The sequence below is a fragment of the Arthrobotrys flagrans genome (assembly GCF_004000055.1).
Source record: "Arthrobotrys flagrans strain CBS H-5679 chromosome Unknown unitig_1, whole genome shotgun sequence".
In the NCBI taxonomy this organism is placed as follows: Eukaryota; Fungi; Ascomycota; class Orbiliomycetes; order Orbiliales; family Orbiliaceae; genus Arthrobotrys; species Arthrobotrys flagrans.
Window position 1 is genome coordinate 1961727 of NW_027137556.1, and position 20640 is coordinate 1982366.

General features: G+C 50.0%; 8 protein-coding genes across 8 annotated transcripts; 3 read left to right on the forward strand and 5 right to left on the reverse strand.

Annotated features, from left to right (window-relative positions):
- Nucleotides 1-873: 873 nt before the first annotated feature.
- DFL_008588 (uncharacterized protein) lies at nucleotides 874-4980 on the forward strand (the record flags this gene model as incomplete). Its single annotated transcript, XM_067638340.1, has 3 exons — nucleotides 874-1021; nucleotides 1092-1242; nucleotides 1332-4980. 3 exons carry the CDS (start codon nucleotides 874-876, stop codon nucleotides 4978-4980), a joined length of 3948 nt encoding a protein of 1315 aa, XP_067486238.1.
- Nucleotides 4981-5772: 792 nt separating this feature from the next.
- DFL_008589 (uncharacterized protein) lies at nucleotides 5773-6233 on the reverse strand (the record flags this gene model as incomplete). Its single annotated transcript, XM_067638341.1, has 3 exons — nucleotides 5773-5843; nucleotides 5906-6011; nucleotides 6087-6233. 3 exons carry the CDS (start codon nucleotides 6231-6233, stop codon nucleotides 5773-5775), a joined length of 324 nt encoding a protein of 107 aa, XP_067486239.1.
- A 331-nt stretch (nucleotides 6234-6564) lies between these two features.
- DFL_008590 (uncharacterized protein) lies at nucleotides 6565-7086 on the reverse strand (the record flags this gene model as incomplete). The annotated part of the gene is made up of 1 exon (XM_067638343.1): nucleotides 6565-7086. The coding sequence occupies one exon, from the start codon at nucleotides 7084-7086 to the stop codon at nucleotides 6565-6567; it is 522 nt and encodes a 173-aa protein (XP_067486240.1).
- Nucleotides 7087-7557: 471 nt separating this feature from the next.
- DFL_008591 (uncharacterized protein) lies at nucleotides 7558-8241 on the forward strand (the record flags this gene model as incomplete). Its single annotated transcript, XM_067638344.1, has 1 exon — nucleotides 7558-8241. One exon carries the CDS (start codon nucleotides 7558-7560, stop codon nucleotides 8239-8241), a length of 684 nt encoding a protein of 227 aa, XP_067486241.1.
- A 141-nt stretch (nucleotides 8242-8382) lies between these two features.
- DFL_008592 (uncharacterized protein) lies at nucleotides 8383-9814 on the reverse strand (the record flags this gene model as incomplete). The annotated part of the gene is made up of 3 exons (XM_067638345.1): nucleotides 8383-8894; nucleotides 8963-9238; nucleotides 9307-9814. 3 exons carry the CDS (start codon nucleotides 9812-9814, stop codon nucleotides 8383-8385), a joined length of 1296 nt encoding a protein of 431 aa, XP_067486242.1.
- A 239-nt stretch (nucleotides 9815-10053) lies between these two features.
- Nucleotides 10054-11505, forward strand: DFL_008593 (mitochondrial 54S ribosomal protein uL4m; the record flags this gene model as incomplete). Its single annotated transcript, XM_067638346.1, has 4 exons — nucleotides 10054-10188; nucleotides 10280-10315; nucleotides 10374-10506; nucleotides 10583-11505. 4 exons carry the CDS (start codon nucleotides 10054-10056, stop codon nucleotides 11503-11505), a joined length of 1227 nt encoding a protein of 408 aa, XP_067486243.1.
- Nucleotides 11506-12321: 816 nt separating this feature from the next.
- Nucleotides 12322-13265, reverse strand: DFL_008594 (uncharacterized protein; the record flags this gene model as incomplete). Its single annotated transcript, XM_067638347.1, has 2 exons — nucleotides 12322-12530; nucleotides 12614-13265. The coding sequence occupies 2 exons, from the start codon at nucleotides 13263-13265 to the stop codon at nucleotides 12322-12324; spliced, it is 861 nt and encodes a 286-aa protein (XP_067486244.1).
- Nucleotides 13266-14756: 1491 nt separating this feature from the next.
- DFL_008595 (uncharacterized protein) lies at nucleotides 14757-16649 on the reverse strand (the record flags this gene model as incomplete). Its single annotated transcript, XM_067638348.1, has 1 exon — nucleotides 14757-16649. The coding sequence occupies one exon, from the start codon at nucleotides 16647-16649 to the stop codon at nucleotides 14757-14759; it is 1893 nt and encodes a 630-aa protein (XP_067486245.1).
- Nucleotides 16650-20640: the final 3991 nt, after the last annotated feature.

Here is a 20640-nt window from a genome sequence, read left to right on the forward strand (position 1 = left end):
TTGGTTAACCTCCCAACCTCTCTTCTTTCAATCATGATTCCCGTTCAAGCCCATCTCCAAATAAACTTCCCCAAACAGCCATGTAATGGGCAAGCCATCAACTCACTGACAACCATCCAACCAACCAACCAACCCACTGAAAAAATTCTTTCGATTCAATCTCTCCAACTATCCCTCGTCATCTTTCCCCCGGCTCGGATAAAGAATAAAAGGTTCCCTTTTTTCTCGTCTGTTGCATTCTTCACTCTCATTTCAGCGTTCTCTACGTGTGTTTACTTTGTGCCTGTGCCGCTTGGGTGTGTGTTCTTTCAGCGTTCCTGGTTTCATGTTCCATATGACGGTGATAGACGACGACCAAAACATCGCCTGCCTCTCCGACCGACACTCCTTGACGACTGGATTGCTGGCTCTCGACCGTCTTTATTGTTCGCTCAACTAGCTTGAAAGATAAGGCTCCGTAGCTCTGGACTGCTAGTCAGCTTGGACTCCTGGGAATAAGTTGGTAGAAGGGTTCTATCCGATCGATGAATCATCGCAAGATAGACACGACAAAGACTTCTGCCCTGTAACTGGACCGCTTCATTGCGATTCTTGCCCATAAGGAAAAAGAAACCGCCATACACACCCCATCCGTCGATATCCACACGTTTTCGATCGGCTGTAATCGATAAAAAAAGAATACGAACACTCAGACTTTCAGCAGTACCTCCTCGACATTCTCTCGTACAACACAACCAGAAACAAGTACCTCCTTTCTTGTGCAGCAGCATCTTTTTCGAAACTCCTCGCCGGTTAAAGATATATAAACATATAGAGGGAATTCTTACAAAACGGCACTGAACTCGGCGAATACGGCTGGCCTCACAGGGGGCCATGGCTAAGAAATCTTCGAAAATACCGGCGCAGGCTGGCCCGGACTCGGAAGCAGACCCCGTCTTAGCTGCAACACCCGACATGATCCCGCCCGAAAGCCATGATACTTCTGGACGAAATGGGCATCCTGCCCTACAACCTATGCGATGTGAGGAGAACCCGATCGTTCATAATCAGGATACAGAATTGGCTTATTAATTTCCATCGTGATCGATTAGTGAAAGTACTATATAGCATTGACGACCTGTTACCCAACTGCCTCGCCCGAGCGAAAGATGTCGTCCACGTCCGTGTCGCCCATCTCGACGAGAACACCCCGATTGGATTCGTGGACCTCAAGACCTGCGTCCTCAATATCGTCTATTCGAGGTTTGTACCATGACTTTTGTAAACCGGATCGAGGATGTGAATTATGAGAGCCTAATAGTCTTTTTTCTTTTGATGCCTGGATGATACAGTCCCGAGATTATGCACCACCAAGGATGCGACTACTCCGTCTACACATACGACTACTCGGAACCGGATACTCCCATGACAGGATTAGGTCTTCTCTCCTGGGTTCTTTCGTTACCGACGCTCAATAGGCAACAACCAGACCCCGATGCCATCGATCCTGCTCAGGCGAATCGACTGGTTACCGGACGGGTTCAGAAGAATTTGCTGGGGATATTCGCTGGGGATGTCGGGGAGACTCTGGAGGTCAGGATGAGGTTGTGTAGGGTGCCTACGCTGAGGCAGGTGGACTATCTCAATCACATGAACCAGTATTCTCAACTTGCTCAGAATATCCCACCTGGTGTTGACCCGGCGACTGTATGGACGAATGCGATGGGTGGCCAATATGCTCAGCAGCAGCAGCAGCACGGGGGATCCGGGGGTATGGCATACCCGTATGTACCCCAGGGAGTGGGCTCGTACCAGCCGATGGGGCACTTCCAGCAACCCCCACCCGGTCATATAAGCCAAACCCCCCAAGGGTACCCCCAACCATATCCTCAGAACCTTCAGCCACCTTACCAGAGTCAACCGTCCGCACCTCTTCAGCAGTCTCACGGCACCCAGGTACCCAGCCCGGCGAATACCCAACTTCAAAGCTCCCAGCAGGCCGACATACCGGAGGGTGGGGCTCCGGTAGCGCCCTCGATTGCTGAAGGACCGTCACCAGCACCTTCATCACAGGCCCCGCAGGCTTCGGACACCCCCGCGCCAGCCATTGGCACCGGGGAACAGCAAAAGGCCGAGCCAAATGCCGACTCCACCCAACCCGCAGTGAAGAAGCGCCGAGTCTCCACTAAGAAACCTACGGGCAAGCCCAGGGGGCGCCCTAGGCTAACGGACATAAGAAAGTCAAACACCGACGGCCAACCCCCGTCCCGGGAGGGGCTTCCGCAGGATCCAGTTGCAACCGATGCCGCCGCGCCAGTAGCTATAAAACAGGCGCCCACCCCCTCCTCGGTTGCACCCTCTCCCAGTCTAACTTCTGTTTCCGCATCCAACCTTAATAACACCTCTGCACCTAACACATTACCTCCAGACTCGAATGCTAGTTCCCCTCATCCTTCCTTGTCTCAAGCAACACCCCTGCCACCTCCTTCATCCGCAGCACCTTCACCGGCCACTCTCATTGCTGCCGTCTCTGAAGCTGGCGATATGGCCACACGACTTACCACCATGTCACCACCTAACGAAGATGGAGATGTCGAAATGACGCAAGATGTTGATAACGATGCTGATACTGAGATTGCGGAGTCACCACGTGACAGTGATGTCGATTCTCTCTTCATCGGATCTTCACCACCACCTTCTCACTCTGAATATGCAGAGAACGATGAAACATCACCGGCCCTGGACACTTCGCCGGTGCTTCCTCGCCAACCCAGCAAGGGCTTCTTCCCCAGCCAGCCGCGCCAATCGAGTTTCGCCCTCCGGGAAACCCTTGGTCGTGATGAGGGTTCTGAGGATGAACTAGCCCTACCATCCGGTGGTGGACTTCTGTTCCCGACTTTAAAAGCATCTGACAAGGAACAAGATAAGAGTTCGCCAGCCGAGAAGGTGGAGTCACCTAAGGATTCCCCGAAGGATTCTCCCAAGGACATCGACGAGTCGGCATCTTCGACTGTTCTACCGAGGAAGCGAGGACGCCCACCGAAGAATCCGGATCTCAAAGCCGATCCATCGAAGAAACAGAAGGAGAAGAAATCCGGACTCAAGACCGATCCTCTGCCATCTGATGCCCCGATTCCAACTTCACCCGTCGAGCAGAAACAAGAAAACAAGTCGAAATCGAAGAAATCATCGGTTCCCATGCTGGCCGTACCTACAACGAATCTACCGTCTGGACTGATCCTCCCGACTCCTCTACCGAAAGAGAACGAGAACTCGCGAAAACGAAGAGCTAGCGATGCTGGTTCTGATACCGATGCCGCTCCCGCGAAACGAGGCTCGACTACTGCTCTAGTCCGTGCGCGGATCGAGCGTCAGATGCTTGAAAAAATTGCTGCCGGTGAGATGCCTACATATTGTATGCACTGCGGAGCCATCGAAACACCAACATGGAGGAAGGCGAAGGTCATGATGACGGATCCCGAGAACGGCAGCGAAGTCGAGAGGGAAGTGACGTTGTGCAATCCCTGCGGACTATGGCATCACAACCATGGAACCATGCGACCCGACCAGTATTGGGATAAGAAGGAAGGGGAGGATAAACCTCCGAAGCCGAAGAAAAAGAAGCAGAAGAAAAGGGTTTGCTTGGCCCCGGAAGGATCCATCGTCGGGAGTGGGACGGTTGTAGCACGCCACCATCCGTGTCCGTCGTCACCGCCGACTCGGAATATCGGCGGCCACAGGGCGACGAGCCTTCCTGGGCCTGATGGGGATGGAGAATGGGACCAAGTTGTCAATAAGAACCTTCGAAGGATTCAGTCAAGTCCCTGCGGACTCGGAACAATTGCAGAGCCGATCAGTTTACTCAGCCCTGACCAGAAGACACGGAGGAAACTCTTCCCGGAAGCTAAGAAGTCGCCCACCGGACTCGATGGGGCGCTGACCCCCGGAACTGAAGCAGGAAGCGAGACGCGGGATCCCAAAGCCGAGTCTATGTCACCGGTTTCACCAGAAGAGCCTGTCGGCAGTCCTGAGATGGAAAAGGAGAACAATCCACCTCCGGTTGATAACGCCCTTATGGAACTTGACTGGGAAAGAGAGCTCGAGAGAACATTGATGCAGGCGAATTCGGAGGCGGAGGTAGAAGTACAGGATACCCCTGACGAAGGGGCCGAGGACGTCGAGGTTCAGAGCCCCGATGATGACGAACAAACACCGAGGCCACGAACGCCTGTTAACCAGATGACGCCGGCCAACCCTGAGTTCAAGACACCGATCAGGCTTACGCCGCTCCTTGCAAGCGTTAACGTTGACAGCCCGTCGTTCTGGAAGTCCGGGATGTTAGGAGTCGCAACCCCTTCCGGTAAACTCGTTAGCGGGCATCCGACGCCTACACCCGGCAAACTTTTGATGAACATGAACATGAATATCGTCAGCCCGGCCACCGGCGAAATCATGCTTGAGTTTCTCAACGAGTGGAATAAAACCGAAGAGTCTATGAAAGTCACATCGCCGACTCCCGCCAACGGAGCGGATGACGACAATGACGATGCTTTTTTCTCGGAAATCAACTTGCAAGCGGTGGAGCAGGAAATGGGATTGACATCCGAAGGGAATGCTATGCCGAGTAGCCCCCCAGCATTGTTCAACCTTTACGATGAAGAACCGGTGTCGCTAGCTGATGGGATCAGTTCGAACCTCCCCAGCGATGTTCTGCCTACGAGCCCTGGAAACGCGACGACATATACATTAGATGTTGGAGACGGGCCAGCCGACAAGGAGGTCATCGATAAGACAAGCATCGAAGCTATCGATTTGAACTTCGACTTTGATACTGCCCTTGTTGTTGACTTTTCGGAATTGGTTGCCAGTGGAGCTGCTGCTAAGGTTGCAGCTATCACGAGCGCCAATGCGGCTGCAAGTGGTACGGAAGCTACTGCGGTTGTTGCTAGCGAGAAGAAGGAGTCTTCGGAGGACGATAGCTCGTCCAGTGAGGGGAAGTAACCGCCTCCTACGCCCATTCTCTCTCCCATATTTCTCCGCCGACTTGATTATACGCCTTCATGGAGAAGTCGGGACCGCACTCTCTACTCTACAATTCTATAGGCTCCCCATTGCATTTTAGTCCTCCTTGGATGATTTTCCATGTCTGTTTTTCCCTTTCTTTCTTGATTATCACGGCGTTTATGATGGTGGTTTCTTTTTGATCAGATTCATTTTAAACCTGTGGTTCATTCATGTATTGCGAATACCCATTCTTCCATTACTTTTTTCCTTTTCTCATGTACTAAATAAAAGCGTGTATTGCTCTTTTTATCCTTATACTTTTTATTACGCATTCACGCATGCATAGACATTATCCTCTTCTCTTTCTCCCCTTTTTTTTTTCTCGTCGACTACGCAAGAATCATGTACCATAGTGGCAGTGCAGATCCTATTGAAGGGCCTGTTACGCATTATCTTTCTCCGTTCTTTTTTTTTTCCTCCCCTTTTTTAATGGTGGTTTTTAACTCCAAAAAAGACTGCATTGGGGCAGTCGAACGGTTGACTTATACTGCATGTATATTATTACTTCTATTTGAGGTTTGGGAGAAATAGTCTCCCATTCGACCGATAGTTACTGAACCGGCCTTCGATAGGAATGGTCCGGTTGAAAGAATAATAAAATCAAAGACATCCTTCAAAAGGAAGAAAAAGATGCACGGTATCCACGATTGTAATGCCGACCACGTTTATGCATATCTGTTCCCCACACCCGATAAACATCGAGAGTCCATCGCAAACAAAACAAGATTATCATTTCGGGTCGTAGAATAGTTCTCGGTATGTGTGGGTAGCTTGGACGACGGCTTCGATTGCACTCAGTTCTGAGTAGCTATCAGCTATCGTTTCTACGAGTAAGAAATTGGGAGGGTTATACAGAACATACCAACATTGGGCCCAAAATCCGAGGAAACGAATTCCTTTATCGACTGGTCGTTATTTACTCTTCCGATGACTTCGACGACGTTTCCGACCGTTTTGATGTTTGTGTCCTGTGCGTTTTTGAAACCGGAGGAATTAGACATGGCTGCGGTTCCCGTGATATACGAATGTGGATATTGGCTTACACCGTCCAAGTGGATGACAACCGTCCCCTGCGCATCGATCGTAGCGGAGCCGCCTTGGATCTCGATGACCTTTCCGGCGATACGGACGGTTTGGGTGGTAAAGTTCGATAGGTAGCTGGCGTTTACGCGGGGAGTTTGGTCGGACATTGTGATAATCTTCCTTCCGTCTGTGGTCTGGGGACGGTGTGGTTGGGGAAGCTGTGAGAGCTGTCGTTAGAGCTTTAACTTGGGAGGACGCGACTTGATTGGGCGCGCGAGAATGTCTTATAATTTACATGCAAGTGATAAGAAGTATCTACAGAGACTTTATATAAAACATCATATCGAGCAGTTACATGAAAGGCCGTGATATCCATCATCATCATCATCATCATCATTGTCGTCGTCGTCGTTATCATGATCATACATACATACATACATACATACATAAAAATTCCACATCGTACTTTTCGTAAACCCCGTAGGATCCGGTAAACATTTATAAAACCGCCAAAGGATGACAGCGGTGCGACCCCCCGACCAGGGATTCCAGCTCCCCCGGGTACAACTGATTCAAACACCTAAAATACGCTCCGTACCTGTTCACCAAAAAGTATATAAGCCTCAACCGCAGCTCGTTATCCATATCATAACTGTCCCTCCCGATCCCCTTCGACTTCGTCACAGCAACCATGATAAGGTGGTCGCTATCCGGTAAGAGCGACAGGTGACCCAACCGTCCGACGCTGGCGGTTATGACCAGTTGCCCCAGACGTTTAAAGTCGCCGATGGGGAGGGTGTCGAGGAAGATTGCGGTGTGTTCGGCGGCGATGAAGCGGGCGGGGACGGCGTAGCCGTGGATCGAGATTTGGGAGGTGTTCGAGAGGTCGCGGTATGGATGGTAGATCGGATCCAGTTGCGGGGGGGAGATGGATAGCTTTTGAGGTTTTGAAGATCGTTTGGGGATTGTGATCGATATCTTGGGTTTGTTGAAGGTCAGGAGGCGACTGATGCGGCCCATCTTTCGAGGCTTCTACATCTGATATCGATATTTTATATCGATAGTGTATATTATATTATCCTACGTAAATAGGAATGGAAAATGATACGAAGCTAACAAGATCCAGCTTGGACATTCCATTTTGATAAAATTTTCTACCGGCTTTGGTGTTTATATAATATCCCGCTCTTTCTTCATAATAGCTTAGCACGCTTACATACGCGGAGGGGGGTGTGGGAAAGGAAGAGCGCGAATTGTTATCAATCGAATTCAGATATATCCGGGTCTGAATTAAACCCAACTGGTTTTTTTTTTCTGACGGACCAACCACGGATTATTTAGCTTCTACCGCAAGCGATCGCAACCGAAACGGCCATCCATTGGCTATTTCTGCTGTAGGAGGGTTATAACCATAGGGCGTTCGTCAGGGACGGAGGACGAGGACGGGTGCAGGGGATGGAAAGGAAGAGATGTGCATTGCATGCAACGGTCATGTACCGCCTCTTCTCGCGCCGCCACGGCCGCCTGCTGCCATTGCCATCCCGTAGCCATATCCCGACGACGATACCTCATTACAAACCACAGCTCCTCATCCGTCGTAACGGCACAGCTGCAACATCTCCAAACGGAGGAACCGCAGGAGGAGGAGGAGCTACCCCGGAAGGCGACCTACCCTGGTACCACCCCCGTTGGCGCCGCGCCCTGACCTCCCTCGTAATCGGTATAAAACTCCTCGCCTTCACCCACCTCGTGGTCTCCAAAGTCTTCATAATCAGCCAATGCGAGGGTCCCTCCATGCTACCCACCCTCCCAACATCCGGTTCGGTCGTCGTAAATAACTTATATTCCAGAGGGAGGGGGATCAAAGTCGGTGACTTGATCGCGGCGCACAGGCCGGACGATATGGATGTCATGCTGTTGAAGAGGGTCATCGGCATGCCTGGGGATTACGTGGTTACCGATCCCATGGCTGCCGGGAGTGGGGAGGAGACCGTGATGGTTAGGGTGCCCGAGGGGCATTGTTGGATCGCGGGGGATAATTTGTCGCATTCGATCGATTCGAGGTTTTATGGACCCGTGCCGTTGGCGTTGATCATGGGGAAGGTGGTGGCGCAGGTTGCGGGGGGTAGGAAGTGGTTTTCGGGGCCGTTTACAGAGGTTTCGAAGGATGAGTGAGGTTCTTCTGATTTTTTTACATCGACAAAAGCTAGCGGAGCTTTTTATTATTTTTTACATTCGATATGTACATACGATAGACCTCCCGGGTAGGTATACGGGTAATATATACAAAAAAGTAACATGCTTGATATGTTTACTTTAGATGTGCTCCGGGTGTTTTAGGTACTTCATATCCCAATCGGTTCTTCCGAGCTGCTTCATGACATCGATCATGGTGTTATCGAACTCGACACGCCAGAGGTCTGCTCCGATGACTTTTAGGTCGTTTTTGGCAATGAAGGAGCGGAGGTTGAAACCCAGTCGTTGAATCCGTGATTCCTTCGACTTTCCAGCTGGGACGGCTGCCTCTCCCTCCTTGGCTTCGGCCGGTGCTGGTGTTTCTCCTCCCTTGGCTTCGGACTTGGATTTAATGGGTTTATCCGGCTTTCCTCCGATTTCCATCCTGCCGTTCTGTTCGAGGATGAACAGGCAGTACCTGTGGTAGTCTTCTCCCTTGTGGACGTACGGGACTTCGTAAGGTGCGACTTCGTCACGGCCGTTGTGGGTGGTGCTCACACCGATGACCATGGGGTTCTCGATGGAGATTTCGCAGTTCGTGACCATCCATTGGAGGTAGTAATCGAACCCGTTCTTCTCCAGATTCGGCTTGTCTGAGTCACAATTAGCATCGAATGTCCCACAAAGGTTACGTGGGTATAGAAAAGAAATAAGGACTTACCGGGATCGACAACCAGCACCGTAACCAATCTCTTCTTCGAGTCAAACTGCTTGACCTGAACGGATGGATATCTCGTCGCATTCTTCGCCAGGACCTTGGCTCCGTGCGGAACATTCTTACGTCTGAATCGCAGCGAAACGTCAATGATCGGGTCGATCGACGGTATGATATCCGGCACAACATTCATCTGCTCTATTCTCTGCATCAGAATCATGCGCTTCAATTCTCGCCATTTTTGTTCATCCCAGTGTTGGTAGATTTTCCTGTACGGGTCGACTGTTCTCCCCACCATTTTTATTAGCATTTTGACGATAATCTATGTTAGCTGTAGATATCGAACATACTCTTAAGCTTATTATCATAAGAATACTTTATCCTCGGATTGTTCTTATCCATATTGAGCTTCAATTCATCGATATACCCCTGCATCCTCACAATCCTCGGACTGCTATCGGTAAGACCGTACAACTTCTTCAAACCCGCGATAGCCTTCTGCTGCTCCGCAATCTTGACAAGTTTCTCCTCACGGTCCTCGCGGAGAACCTTTAGCGCCTCTTGGTAGCATTTAAACGGCATCGTCTCGATCGTGTGGAGAAGGCCGTCTTCATGCTTTGATTTGGGCTTTTTACGGCCGGTGGATGGTGCCGGCGCGGTGGTGCTGGGTGCTGGTACATCTTGTGCAGATGATGAGGCGGTACCGACCGGAGGAGGCGGGGAGGATGGTGATTCGTGGGACGGCGGGGTGGGGGGTTGGACTTCTGTGGATAATTGACGTCTGAGGCAGAGGAAGGCGGGTTTGGAGACGGCCCGAGGCCTGCCTGCCTGCAGGACGGCGCGGGGGCAGAGCGACATTGTTGAACTTTTTTTATTTTATATTCCAAGCAACCTGTTACCTCATTGGAAATCTGTCGAATTATCCTTTCCTTCTTTCCGTCCTCCTTCCTTCTCAATTGCTCCTCCCTTTTGTCGTGAAGCCTATCGAATCGCGCCTGATATAAGAAAAAGTAGAGGGTCTCGTGTGTAAAATTTTGGGAAGGGAGGACGTTGCTTTATTTGCGTTGATAAGATAAATCTTTTTTCGCTTCGACGACATGAACGGCTTCCAACGTCAACTCTGTAAAAACCGTGCCCCGCGACAACCACCACCATCATCACCCCACCACGCCAATCCGGCTCACGACCGCAATCGGGACGGAAGGAAGGAAGGAAGGAAGGAAGGAGGCTGGGTACGCACCGACTTTTTGAAGTTGCAGGGAAATGGCGTCGAGTTCGAGTTCGTCGGCAAGGTTGTTGCGCAGGTCGGGTGCCTCGTTACAGCGGGCTTGGAGTAGGACGGATGGGAGTATACCGACGGTATGGGAGCCTTCCATCATCATCTTACCGATTTAGAAGACTAATTGATTATCCACAGAGCTACAATGTCCTCTCGCGGCGGTTCATGGCCACAGAAGCCACGGAATCAACCGATGGATCCGACACCTGCGTCAAAGTCTTCGAAAGCAGACTGCGGCCTCCGAGGACCAGACAGCAGCTGTTGCTGGATCGTACGCATTCCTTTGTTACCATATACTTCCCTCCTGTTTAGGTTCTCAGCAAACTAATCGAGTATGAAAAATACAGCACTCCCGGTAACCACAACCCTCTACAAATTCCCCACCCTCGAACCCATCCAATTCGTCAAGTACGACGCCAAATTCCTCCACCTACCCCTCCGCCGCGACATCCTCCACAGAGCCATAGTCTACGAAGGTAACGCCCACCGTCTCGGCCGCGCGAAGACCAAATACCGTTCCGAAATCGTAGGATCCGGCAAAAAACTCCGTCCGCAGAAGGGTACGGGTCGCGCACGTCTGGGCGACGTATCATCCCCCATGCTCCGCGGTGGCGCAAAAGCCCACGGCCCCAAACCCAGGGACTTCAGAACCGACCTACCGAAGAAAATATACGACCTTGCGTTCAGAACGGCGTTGAGTTATAGATATCGACAGGGACAGCTTATCGTTATCGGTGAGGCTATACATCCCCAACATTCGAAGACGAGGTACATGAGACAGATCATGTTGCTGAACAAATGGGGTGCTGCGAATGGGAAGACGTTGTTTATTACCATGACCAGGAGGAATAATCTTTGGTGTGGGTTGAACATGTTGAATCAGCATGGGAGGGCGATGAAGGTGGAGGATGTGGATGTGAAGGATTTGTTGGAGACCGGGAGGATTGTGATTGAACAGCATGCGCTGGAGTGGTTGGGTGAGAGGCATGGGGTTTCTTTCCCACCGAGGGTGAAGAAGTCGAAGAAGAAGAAGGGGGGTAAGGAGGAGGTAGTTGAGGCGGAGGCTGGTGAATCAGCGGCGGCGGCAGAGGGTGATGCTGCTGCTGTTGCCGGTGCCTCTGAGGCGGAGGCCGCTGTTGAGGCTTTTGCCGAAGAATCGTCGACAGAAGCTGAAATCGAGGCGTCTCCGGAGACCGATGCTCAATCGGCATCGGAAAGCACTCCTGCGCCACCGGATGGTTCTACCGCTGCCGCCGCACCGGCTTCTTAAGATAACGATATTGTAAATATAGAGTGTTGAATTGTAAATATACCATTTCTCAAAAGCTGGATTCCTATCAAAGCCATCTAAAACGATCGCGACATACATGTCAAAAATACCACACGAACAACAATTTACCGACGGCACAATATTCCATCAGACTCGATGAATCATCTTAATATTGGTTCGTAAGATTGCATTGACGGGTATATACCTAGCTAGGTAGATGGTAATATCGTCGATAGTAGATGTTGAACCGCATTCTAGTTGCAAGACTGATGTTTAATATCCGAGCTCGTTGAGCTTTCCCATTTCCCGCCTCGTGGCTACAATGTTCGTAGAAACCTTGACAGGTGCTTCGCGAGTAACCTGAGCAGATTGACGGCGGAAACCCTATTTTTATCATTTCGCCAAGATTTCCGGAAACCCCCATACGATACAAAAAGTTTATTGCGCTCGAAGGAAAAAGAAAGGAAAGGAAAAAGGTCTACGGAAGCAGAAAAGAGTATAAATGTACAGTTCCTTCTACGTGTGTTTGATAAAAGAGGTGGAAGGGATGTATGAAATGTAATTCACGAAAGACCAAAGCCAAGAACCCACCCAAAACGCCTCGCTATATGCTAAAAGATTCGAAAGCAAATGTAACAGTAACCGGGGATGGATAACAAGCAACAGGTCTCCTATCCGCATGGTTCGTTATGACGTGAAAAATATATATTTTCGGTCATGAAGGAGAGAGGGTGGTAGCATCCGATAGCATTTCCACTTCGCGCCCTCCTCTCCGCCGCTGAGGGACCAAGACACGAAGCCAAAAGCCTTAGGCGATCAATTGTAATCGCGAAGCATGCCGGCAAGATGGGTGTTTGTTATTCTACCCCTCCTTGGCTTCTTCTGCTTCTTGCCTTGATCCTTCTGCATGGCTTTCTTGATCGTGGCCGGATCCACACTGGTAGGTTTCAGACCAGCGCGCTCAAGTTCGCCGGGCAGTTCGGCAGCCGGTGGGATCGCGATTTTTTCCCAGATCGCTTTGAATTCTGTTCACATGGAAAAGTTCATGTCAGTACGGGTCGATCCGACCTCCCCGGAAAATGGCAAGGGAAACAAGACGAGCTCTTACCGTCATCGATAGTGACGTTCAAGCTCTTATCGTTAATCCAGACCATTCGAGCCTGTCCATCCTTCTTGGTCCTGGTGACCAATATCGACCCATCGGCCTCCAACTCGTCGATGGTGGCGAGGGCACCAGACCATCCATCCTTGAGTTCCTTGACACTCAATCCCTGTGCGGTAGTGGATGCTTGGAGGTGAGTGAGAAGCTGTTGAGCACTACGAATGTTGTGCAACGGCTTGAAGGCGTATGTATCCGTGACATGATCGTAAACCAGCTTGTCATGCGACCTAAGGATCTCGATCATAGTGGAATCGAGAGGCTTGGCGAGGAACCTCTCGAGGTCTGCGCGGGTGAGAGGCTTCTCGACTTCCTTGAGGTGTTCGACAAGATGGAGAACCTGAGTCATGATGTATTGACCCATTCCGGTATCCGCCGGTTGAGAGTAGACGACATTGTTCTTGACCGGCTTCTTGCGTTTGGCGATGGCTGCAGCGGCGGAAGAGGAGTTTCCGCCGCTGCCACTCGCTCCTGGCGTTGAAGTCGGAGAGACCTGGACGCCCGGACCGGGCGAAGCAATGTGACGACGAGCTTGGGCGAAGTTGCCTTGGTTGACAACGCCGGACTTGAAGCCCTTGAGCTGGGAGTTGAGAGACGACATCGTGGCGGATGGGATGGCAGGGGCGGATGGAATGCGAGGAGGGTGATGAACGGTCTTCGATCGTGGAAGGTTGATGAGAAATCGCAGTTCGTGTTTATGCGCGACGACAGCACGCGGCCGCAACACCAAGTTTCAAGCACAAGGATTCAGGCCCGCATGCGATCCAGCTCAGGCCTGACTGAAATCACGGGGACGCTCGAATAGTAGTGAATGTAGATTGGTCGAGAACCGGTCCTATTCAGCGACCGGCGAATGATCGGGGTCGGTCTATTTTTGACCGTCCCATTTCATGCAGGGTCGCTGCAGCCCGGAAACCTGCCACACGCCAGCAGCCGCCCAGACCTGGCTGTCGGGTTCACATAAATCCCCATGTTGGTACGCAAGTTTGCACCATGGACATGTCTACGTTTCTTTGGTCGAAAGCCGAAGCTATCATATCCACGGATAAAAGAAGTGCTACACAGGGTTTACGACAACGGAGGAAGGTATGCCGGAGTGTACGTATGTCTGTATAGGTGTATTGAGTATCAAATTGTCCGCCAACTTCCTCACGAGGATATCATCCGGTAACGAAATGTCAAGAAAAGAGAAGACCAAAAAAACCATTTACATGCAAGTTCAAATCACAAAGGCTTCCACTGCAGAAAAAAACAAAGATCGGAGAGGGAGATGAAAAAAAAGGTATCAAAATGCTAGTATATTACAGAATCCATCAACCTTATTCCGTCGTATAGAGAGAAGTTTCGGGTTTCAAATACACGGTCAGGTAGGTAGGATGGGATGTAACAATGTAACAAATCAAGACAAAAAGAACAAATTGGTATAATATATTACTGTGGTGCCGAAAGACAAAAAAAAGAAAAGCCAAAAAAAAGATGACAAGATGGATTGGAACAGCTACAAAGATATAATCAGGATTTCTTGCCCAGTACTCCAAAGATGATGCCCTTTTGGTTTTTGTTTTGAGTGCTCGAAAGGTTGCTCGGTGGTTTAAGAGAGATGCCGTGGAATATGAGATGAAAGGGAGAGGGAGGGGGGGATGTATGATGCCGTTTAACATAGTAGATGGATCTGAAAGATATGATAGAGAAAGACATGGAATTTCCGGTAGTGCGCAGGATTGGCTCGCAAGTCAACCTGCATGAAGAACACTCGCTAAACGAGAGACGAGAAAAGAATAAAAAGGATACATCGTTTGCTTTATGACAGGAAGCCAAAAATGCTAGATAGGAGACAACGGAATGGGGATGGTAGGAACTTTCATTAAAAATGGATTTCGAGAAACGGTGTAGCGGAGTGTTGACCGCGGCCACTGACCGGTAAATGCTGTGCATGGTTTTTGTTCGCCAGGAAGTAGAAACACCAGATGCCCCAAGTGCTGTGGAAAGGAATATGCGCTGAAAAGGAGATATAAACAAGACAAAAGTTCGTAATCGTCGTATCATAGTACACTCATCCGTAATCGAACGAGGAAAATCAAGTAAATCCAAGCTACTGCTGGGCAGCTACGACGCACCAGTGCCTGTGATAGACCCAGGCATTCTTCTGACAGTCCTTGCTGCAGTACTTGGTTCGTCGGCAGCGCCTGCACTTCGCGAATTGTCGTGTGTATTCCTCCCATTTCCCGCACTGGAAATAAGCACACTGTCTGATTCCGCCGCGGGAATCGTCCTTCCTGCAGAGGTTCCTCATGACGACACCGGCCCAGTATTGCATGTCCTGTGGATGGTGACGAACCGTAAATTTCTCCACCAATGGGAAGATGTTGAAATCGTCCGGGACCAAGTACTCCTCCATTGGTGGTTCGGGTGCACGGACGGGAGTCTTCCCATCGGCTTCATCGAGAAGATGGATTTCGGAGTTGATGGAGAGATTGGGGACGAGGTGAGATTTCTGGAAGTAAGTGCGAAGATACGTGTACTTGGAAACGTATGCAAGCAGCTGAAGTGACATAAGGACATCATCCTCGCGTGGCATAGATGGGAGGACGATTTGCTGAGAGGATGGGTTATTTGGAACAAGCCCGGCGAGCTGGGTCGGCGGTTGGATGGTCATCGGGTTCGGGCTGGTGCGGTTGATGAGCTGTGAGAACCCTGGCGTTTCGGTGGCGTCATTAGAAGGGTCCATGATACTGCCATCGATTGGCGATCTATGCGTGATATTGAAGGTTTCAGCGTCTGGCCCGTCGGCACCGGCTTGGGTATCCATGGTCATCGGGGTATCATCCGTCTCCACAAGCATCTCGGTGGAGCGGATAGAGACGGTGACACCCGATTGAATGCCTACGATGGGTTCGTTTCCGCTCTCGACGCCACCGGAGATGTTGGATGAAACTTCGTCCGAATTTGCCTCAACCTCGTCGGATTCATCCGACATCGACCGGGTATGTCTAATCGAGGGTCGATTGGTAGATCTGGACATTCTGGTCCCACCTGTAGGGATGGAGACGGAAACACCCGTAGAAAGAGGATTCGGGGTTGTTGGCGACTCCGGCTGTGAGGCTGTTCCTTGACCGAATAGCATCGATGGGAGCCTATCCGCATCTCTAACCGGGCGGAATCCGAAAGTCTCTGACATGTCGGCAACTTGCGACGCATTACTGCCGTTGGGGAAGCCTTGGGCTGCTGTTGGCGCAATAGATGTGATCTGTGGGAAGTTTGCGTGATATCTGAGTTCGGAGACGCTCCTGTGATGATGCGGTCGGAGCGGTCGGTCGGCTGTTATGGTTGGTGCGGTGAGAGGCACCGACGAGTCGGAGTTTAGCGTAGCATGATCATTAGGGAGAGCGTTGGGGAAAGGGACTGGGATTTCAATAGATGGGGGAGGAGGTTGTCGGCGAGCTGCTCGCTCTGTGGATACGGAACCGGCGCGCTCGGCAGTGCGCTCAAAGTAAGAGGCAGAGGACGCTCTGGCTTCCCGTGGTCTCAGCGAAGGTGCTGTATTGTGATTGTGTCCAGCACCTAGGCCTCTCCTGACTCCGGATTCGTTTCTCAAACGATACCGCTCCATAACCTGGATGTAGTTGTCAAGGATGGTCGCGATCACGGGGACCATATCCGCTTCGACCACACGCTTCCTAACATCTTCCGATCCACGGACGCCGATATTAACGACACATTGGAAGGCAAGATTCCATTTCCACATGTTCATCAAATCCTTGCTGCGACCCTCTTTGAGGATGCAGACCAGCCGTTCGACACCTCCATCGACGGTGAGGATGTCACGAATACGGGCGGAGGATGTTGTGAGGTATGCGAGATGGTTTAATGAGTTGATCAGGGGTAAAGTGGAGGTGCAGTCCAGTGCCCGACGATCGTAAAGGGCAGTGGTGATTCCGACGGAGGCCTTGTTGACATTCGGGATGCTAAAATTGACTTCTCTCATGATTTAATAGTTCTGGTGGAGATATTGGGTAAAGACCTTGTTGGTGAGGTGAAGAGGTTGAGGGTTTGATGGGGAGCGAGATGAGTAGTATCTGAGCGGTCTTGCTCGTCTACTTCCGGGGGCTTTCGAGAGGCTGGAGGATCGACGTCGACATCCAACGGCAACGAAAGCAAACGAAAATAATAATAATAATAATAATAATAATTCGAGAAGACGTGAAGATGATCGGAACAGGTTCCTAAATTTGAAGAAGGATCGTTGAGGATTGGTCGAATGTATGTTGTGGAAAGGGTCCTGTTGAGAAGCTACCGAGTTAGGATTTTTCCCGCTTTCTTCCTGCCTCGTGGCAGCAGGTGATGTCGTTTTACTTGATGCTGACTGATAGCGAAATAATAAAACAGGAAAGCGAAGCAAGCAACAGCAAATAAAAAAATAAAATAAAATGAAAATCAAAGATAGGCGAGGGCGGATGAGATTATTTAGTTGAGAGGCTGGTAGCAATAATAAGGATAGTGAAGTTGAAGTAAGTGCAAACCCAAGCAAAGGAGCTTTGTTAGGGGGAGGGGGCTAGGGATGATATTAACCAAAGAGAGGATGACAGTTGAAAATGAAAAATGAGCAAGTCGAGACAGGTTGGTTCTGGAAGTTCGGGGCAAAAGAAGCAGAATATTAACAGAAAGAAGGAAAAACAAAGAGGCAAGACCAGCAGGCACAGCAGCACCAGCAGGGTTTTTTTTTTTTTTCCTTTTTCTTCTTCTCTTGGGGGAGGGGGTATGTAAGGGAGGAGGTCGTGGACCAGTGATTGAACTAACCTCGACTCGGTACAATGGAGTCAATGCTGCGAACTGACGGACAGACAAACAAGCAAAGTCAGAAGGACAGACCAAGCTCGATGCCGGATATGTTGGTGAAGATGACAGTTGAAGACAGAGATGGAGAGGAGGAGGAGAAATAAAAAAAGATGATTATGATACGATGGGGGAGTGAGTGAAGTGAGTGGTTATAGGAGGGAAACAGAGGTTGAAATGAAGAAAGAAGTAATATGGCTGGTACGAATAAGGACAGACAAGGACAAGAGCAGACGGGGGAAGAAATTAAGGTGCGAGCGGAGAGGAAAGTTCTTCTTGGTCAAATGGGTGGCTGCAATGGGCAATAATCAATCCAATCTTCCCAGACGCCAAACCGCCAATGACAGTCAGACAAATCCTAGCTGCCCAGACAGACAGACAATACAGACACCCGCCGGATATAAACGAGCGAGCGGGTCTCTCTCAAAATTAATTTACCAAGATCTGTATCTGTCTATCTGTTTATTATACCTCTTTCCCAGCAGACGCAACAGTGGGAGGCAGGGAGGGGTTCGGATATACAGGTGACAGTAGACATCAACGCGGTGCAGAGACTAATCTGATTCGAACCGTCGACGAAGGCCTTGGCCTGGGATGGATGTTTATTCATTTCATAATGGCTCTCCTCTGGGACGATGGCGAAACTCCCTGCATCAGCTGTTCCAATGCGTGATTTTCCCGCTAAACAGGTTTCATAATGCACCGCATTGCAGGTACGTACCTTCTCCTTGTTGTCTTAGCGGGATGGCATGTGTGCTGGTGGCTTTCGAAGCTGATGATATGATCGATGTTGATTTGGTCTAGGTATCAAAAAGTAATGGATGGATAAGGTGGTTATCGATCTGAAAAACCTGCCCGAAGGAAATGCAATCCGGAAACCAATGCTGAAGATCTTTTTATATATGCAAAGCAAGCCTTTGAGCGTGCAGCTGTCAAAAGAAGGGGTGGGCAAGCAAGCCGACCCAGCTTTAAGCTTTTCAACGTGTGAGCGTTCAACCACTAAACACTCTGCCGCTTTCCGAGTCAAGAGAGACCCAAGGGGGGAAACCGCTCGGGGGTAGCCAGAATGTCTCATCAAGAACGACAGAATGGTCTCCCAAAATCGTCGCTGGCACGCAGGTCCTTACTTTCCACCCCACAAAAACAAACTAATGATGGACCTTTACAACTTATTTTCTTTCTCAGCGTATGGCTATTCCGGAATCGAGGTTTTTCCGCAAGGAAAGGGGTGATGGATAAAGCCCCAGCGCAACGGAACATGTTTAGATGTTGATGTCATGAACTCCGGAGCGGAACGAAAAGGTCTAGTCCAGCTGGTTCGGTGTGGCGGTGGTGACTGGAATTTCAGCTGAATGAGGATGGTGCTAATGTCCAAAGGAACTCCAGCATCGGCAATTCCGCACCATTCGGTGCACTCCCTTCGATGTTAACGCGGACATCCAAGAGTTCCTTCCCTAACATTCACTAACATTTTCTCCTTTGGCCAAAGCTAATGCTCGCCATATGCAATCCGTCGCCTCTTCGCTTGACAGGCAACCTTTAGCTGGAAGGCGGATCTGTTTGCCTGATCGCACGATTGACTAGTCCCGTCGCCACTGATGCTTTGGCAATGCTCCGACTGCAGATCCGCCTGTGTTCTGTGTTCAAGGAAAGGGGATGTTCGTTCGATGCTACGGTTTCGGGAAGATGGGATCGTGATGGTCACCTCATTCCATCTATGTAATACCCATTATCAAAAGTGCACGCGGCATTTTGGAACCATGGGTGACTCTGTTTTTCATTTTCTCATAACAACCTCAAGCAAAAAGAATCTACAGCCTCAACAATATCCCCACCACCCCAACTCCCTCTTCCTCCATCGATTTTGCTGATTACTAATGTTATCGTCGGCTAAGCCCTTATAACAGTACAGTATACAGCGAGGTATGCGGGTTTAGAATTGAGCTGTTAGTATGGAATGCCGGGGCCAAAAAGCACCCGTACACGGCTCGTCATACCCTCAAGGCTCCAAAAGGTCACAAAGAAAAGGTCCTTAACCCCATATATGAGCTGAGGCATTAAACACACAAAACTCGTCCTAATTATTCCCCGAACAAGCGAGTGGAACGCGGAGAGGAACACAGAAACGTGGCTGCTAGCAGCCAACAAACCAACGGCGGAGCATATCGAACCGAGAGAATTCCTTTGGATTGGACTTGCCTTTGCTTTTGCTCTCCATAACATCGAGTTATGGTCGGCTAGAAATTTCAGGGAGGGTTTATTTTAGCCTTGGATTTTATATCCCGGTAAGCGAAAGGAGCGTTGATATCGTCAAGGTGCACGCGGGCAAAAAAAAAAAAAGATCCGAACGGCTACAAAGCATCGATTGGATGGCGACGGCCACAAACGGTGCGCATAAAGTAGCCGCCTCGGACGCAACCTCCGCAGGACAGGTAAACATGCGCACATGCGTTAACGACGTCAGGCTTCGACTATAAGGTTAATTCCGACCGGAGGGCCTAAATATGCGCTGATAGGTGCTTGTAAGCCTAACGTCCAGTCCGAGCTAGGCTCAGTCGGACCCTAAAAATGTAGTGTTCGAACCGATCTAACATATTGACCACAATCGTCAATTACTTGCCAAAGGCCCTAATTACGATCGTTCATGTCGCTATCGTGTAGCACATTCCTCGCATGATGCAAGTACGCCAATATCCATAATAAGCCACGGATGCCAATGCCAATGCCTATAGGCTGTCCTATACTCCTGCAGTATATGTCCTTTGAAGAAATGCGAACGATAAAGCGAATAACAGAGGAGGGGAATGCGGAGTCCGGTTCAAATTCGATGATCTATATCTAGTCGGCCGTCGGGACAGATTTAAAAGAAGTCTAACCGATAGCCATAGTCTCATACACATACCTCCGACATACCTTAAAATCTCGTACCATTGATCATGCGGAGGGGGGGGCCAAAAATAGGTTTAACCAAAGGTACACTTATACACTTTGTGGACATTTGGACAACATTCCAAAAAGCCCCCTTTAGGCCAGCGCGGATGATGTTCAAAAGGGAGAATTTCAATTCCACGCAGTTGAAAACGGCCAACCAAGCTCCGAAGGGTTACTCAGCTGGACGAAGCGTATCATTTTGTCACCTTTTT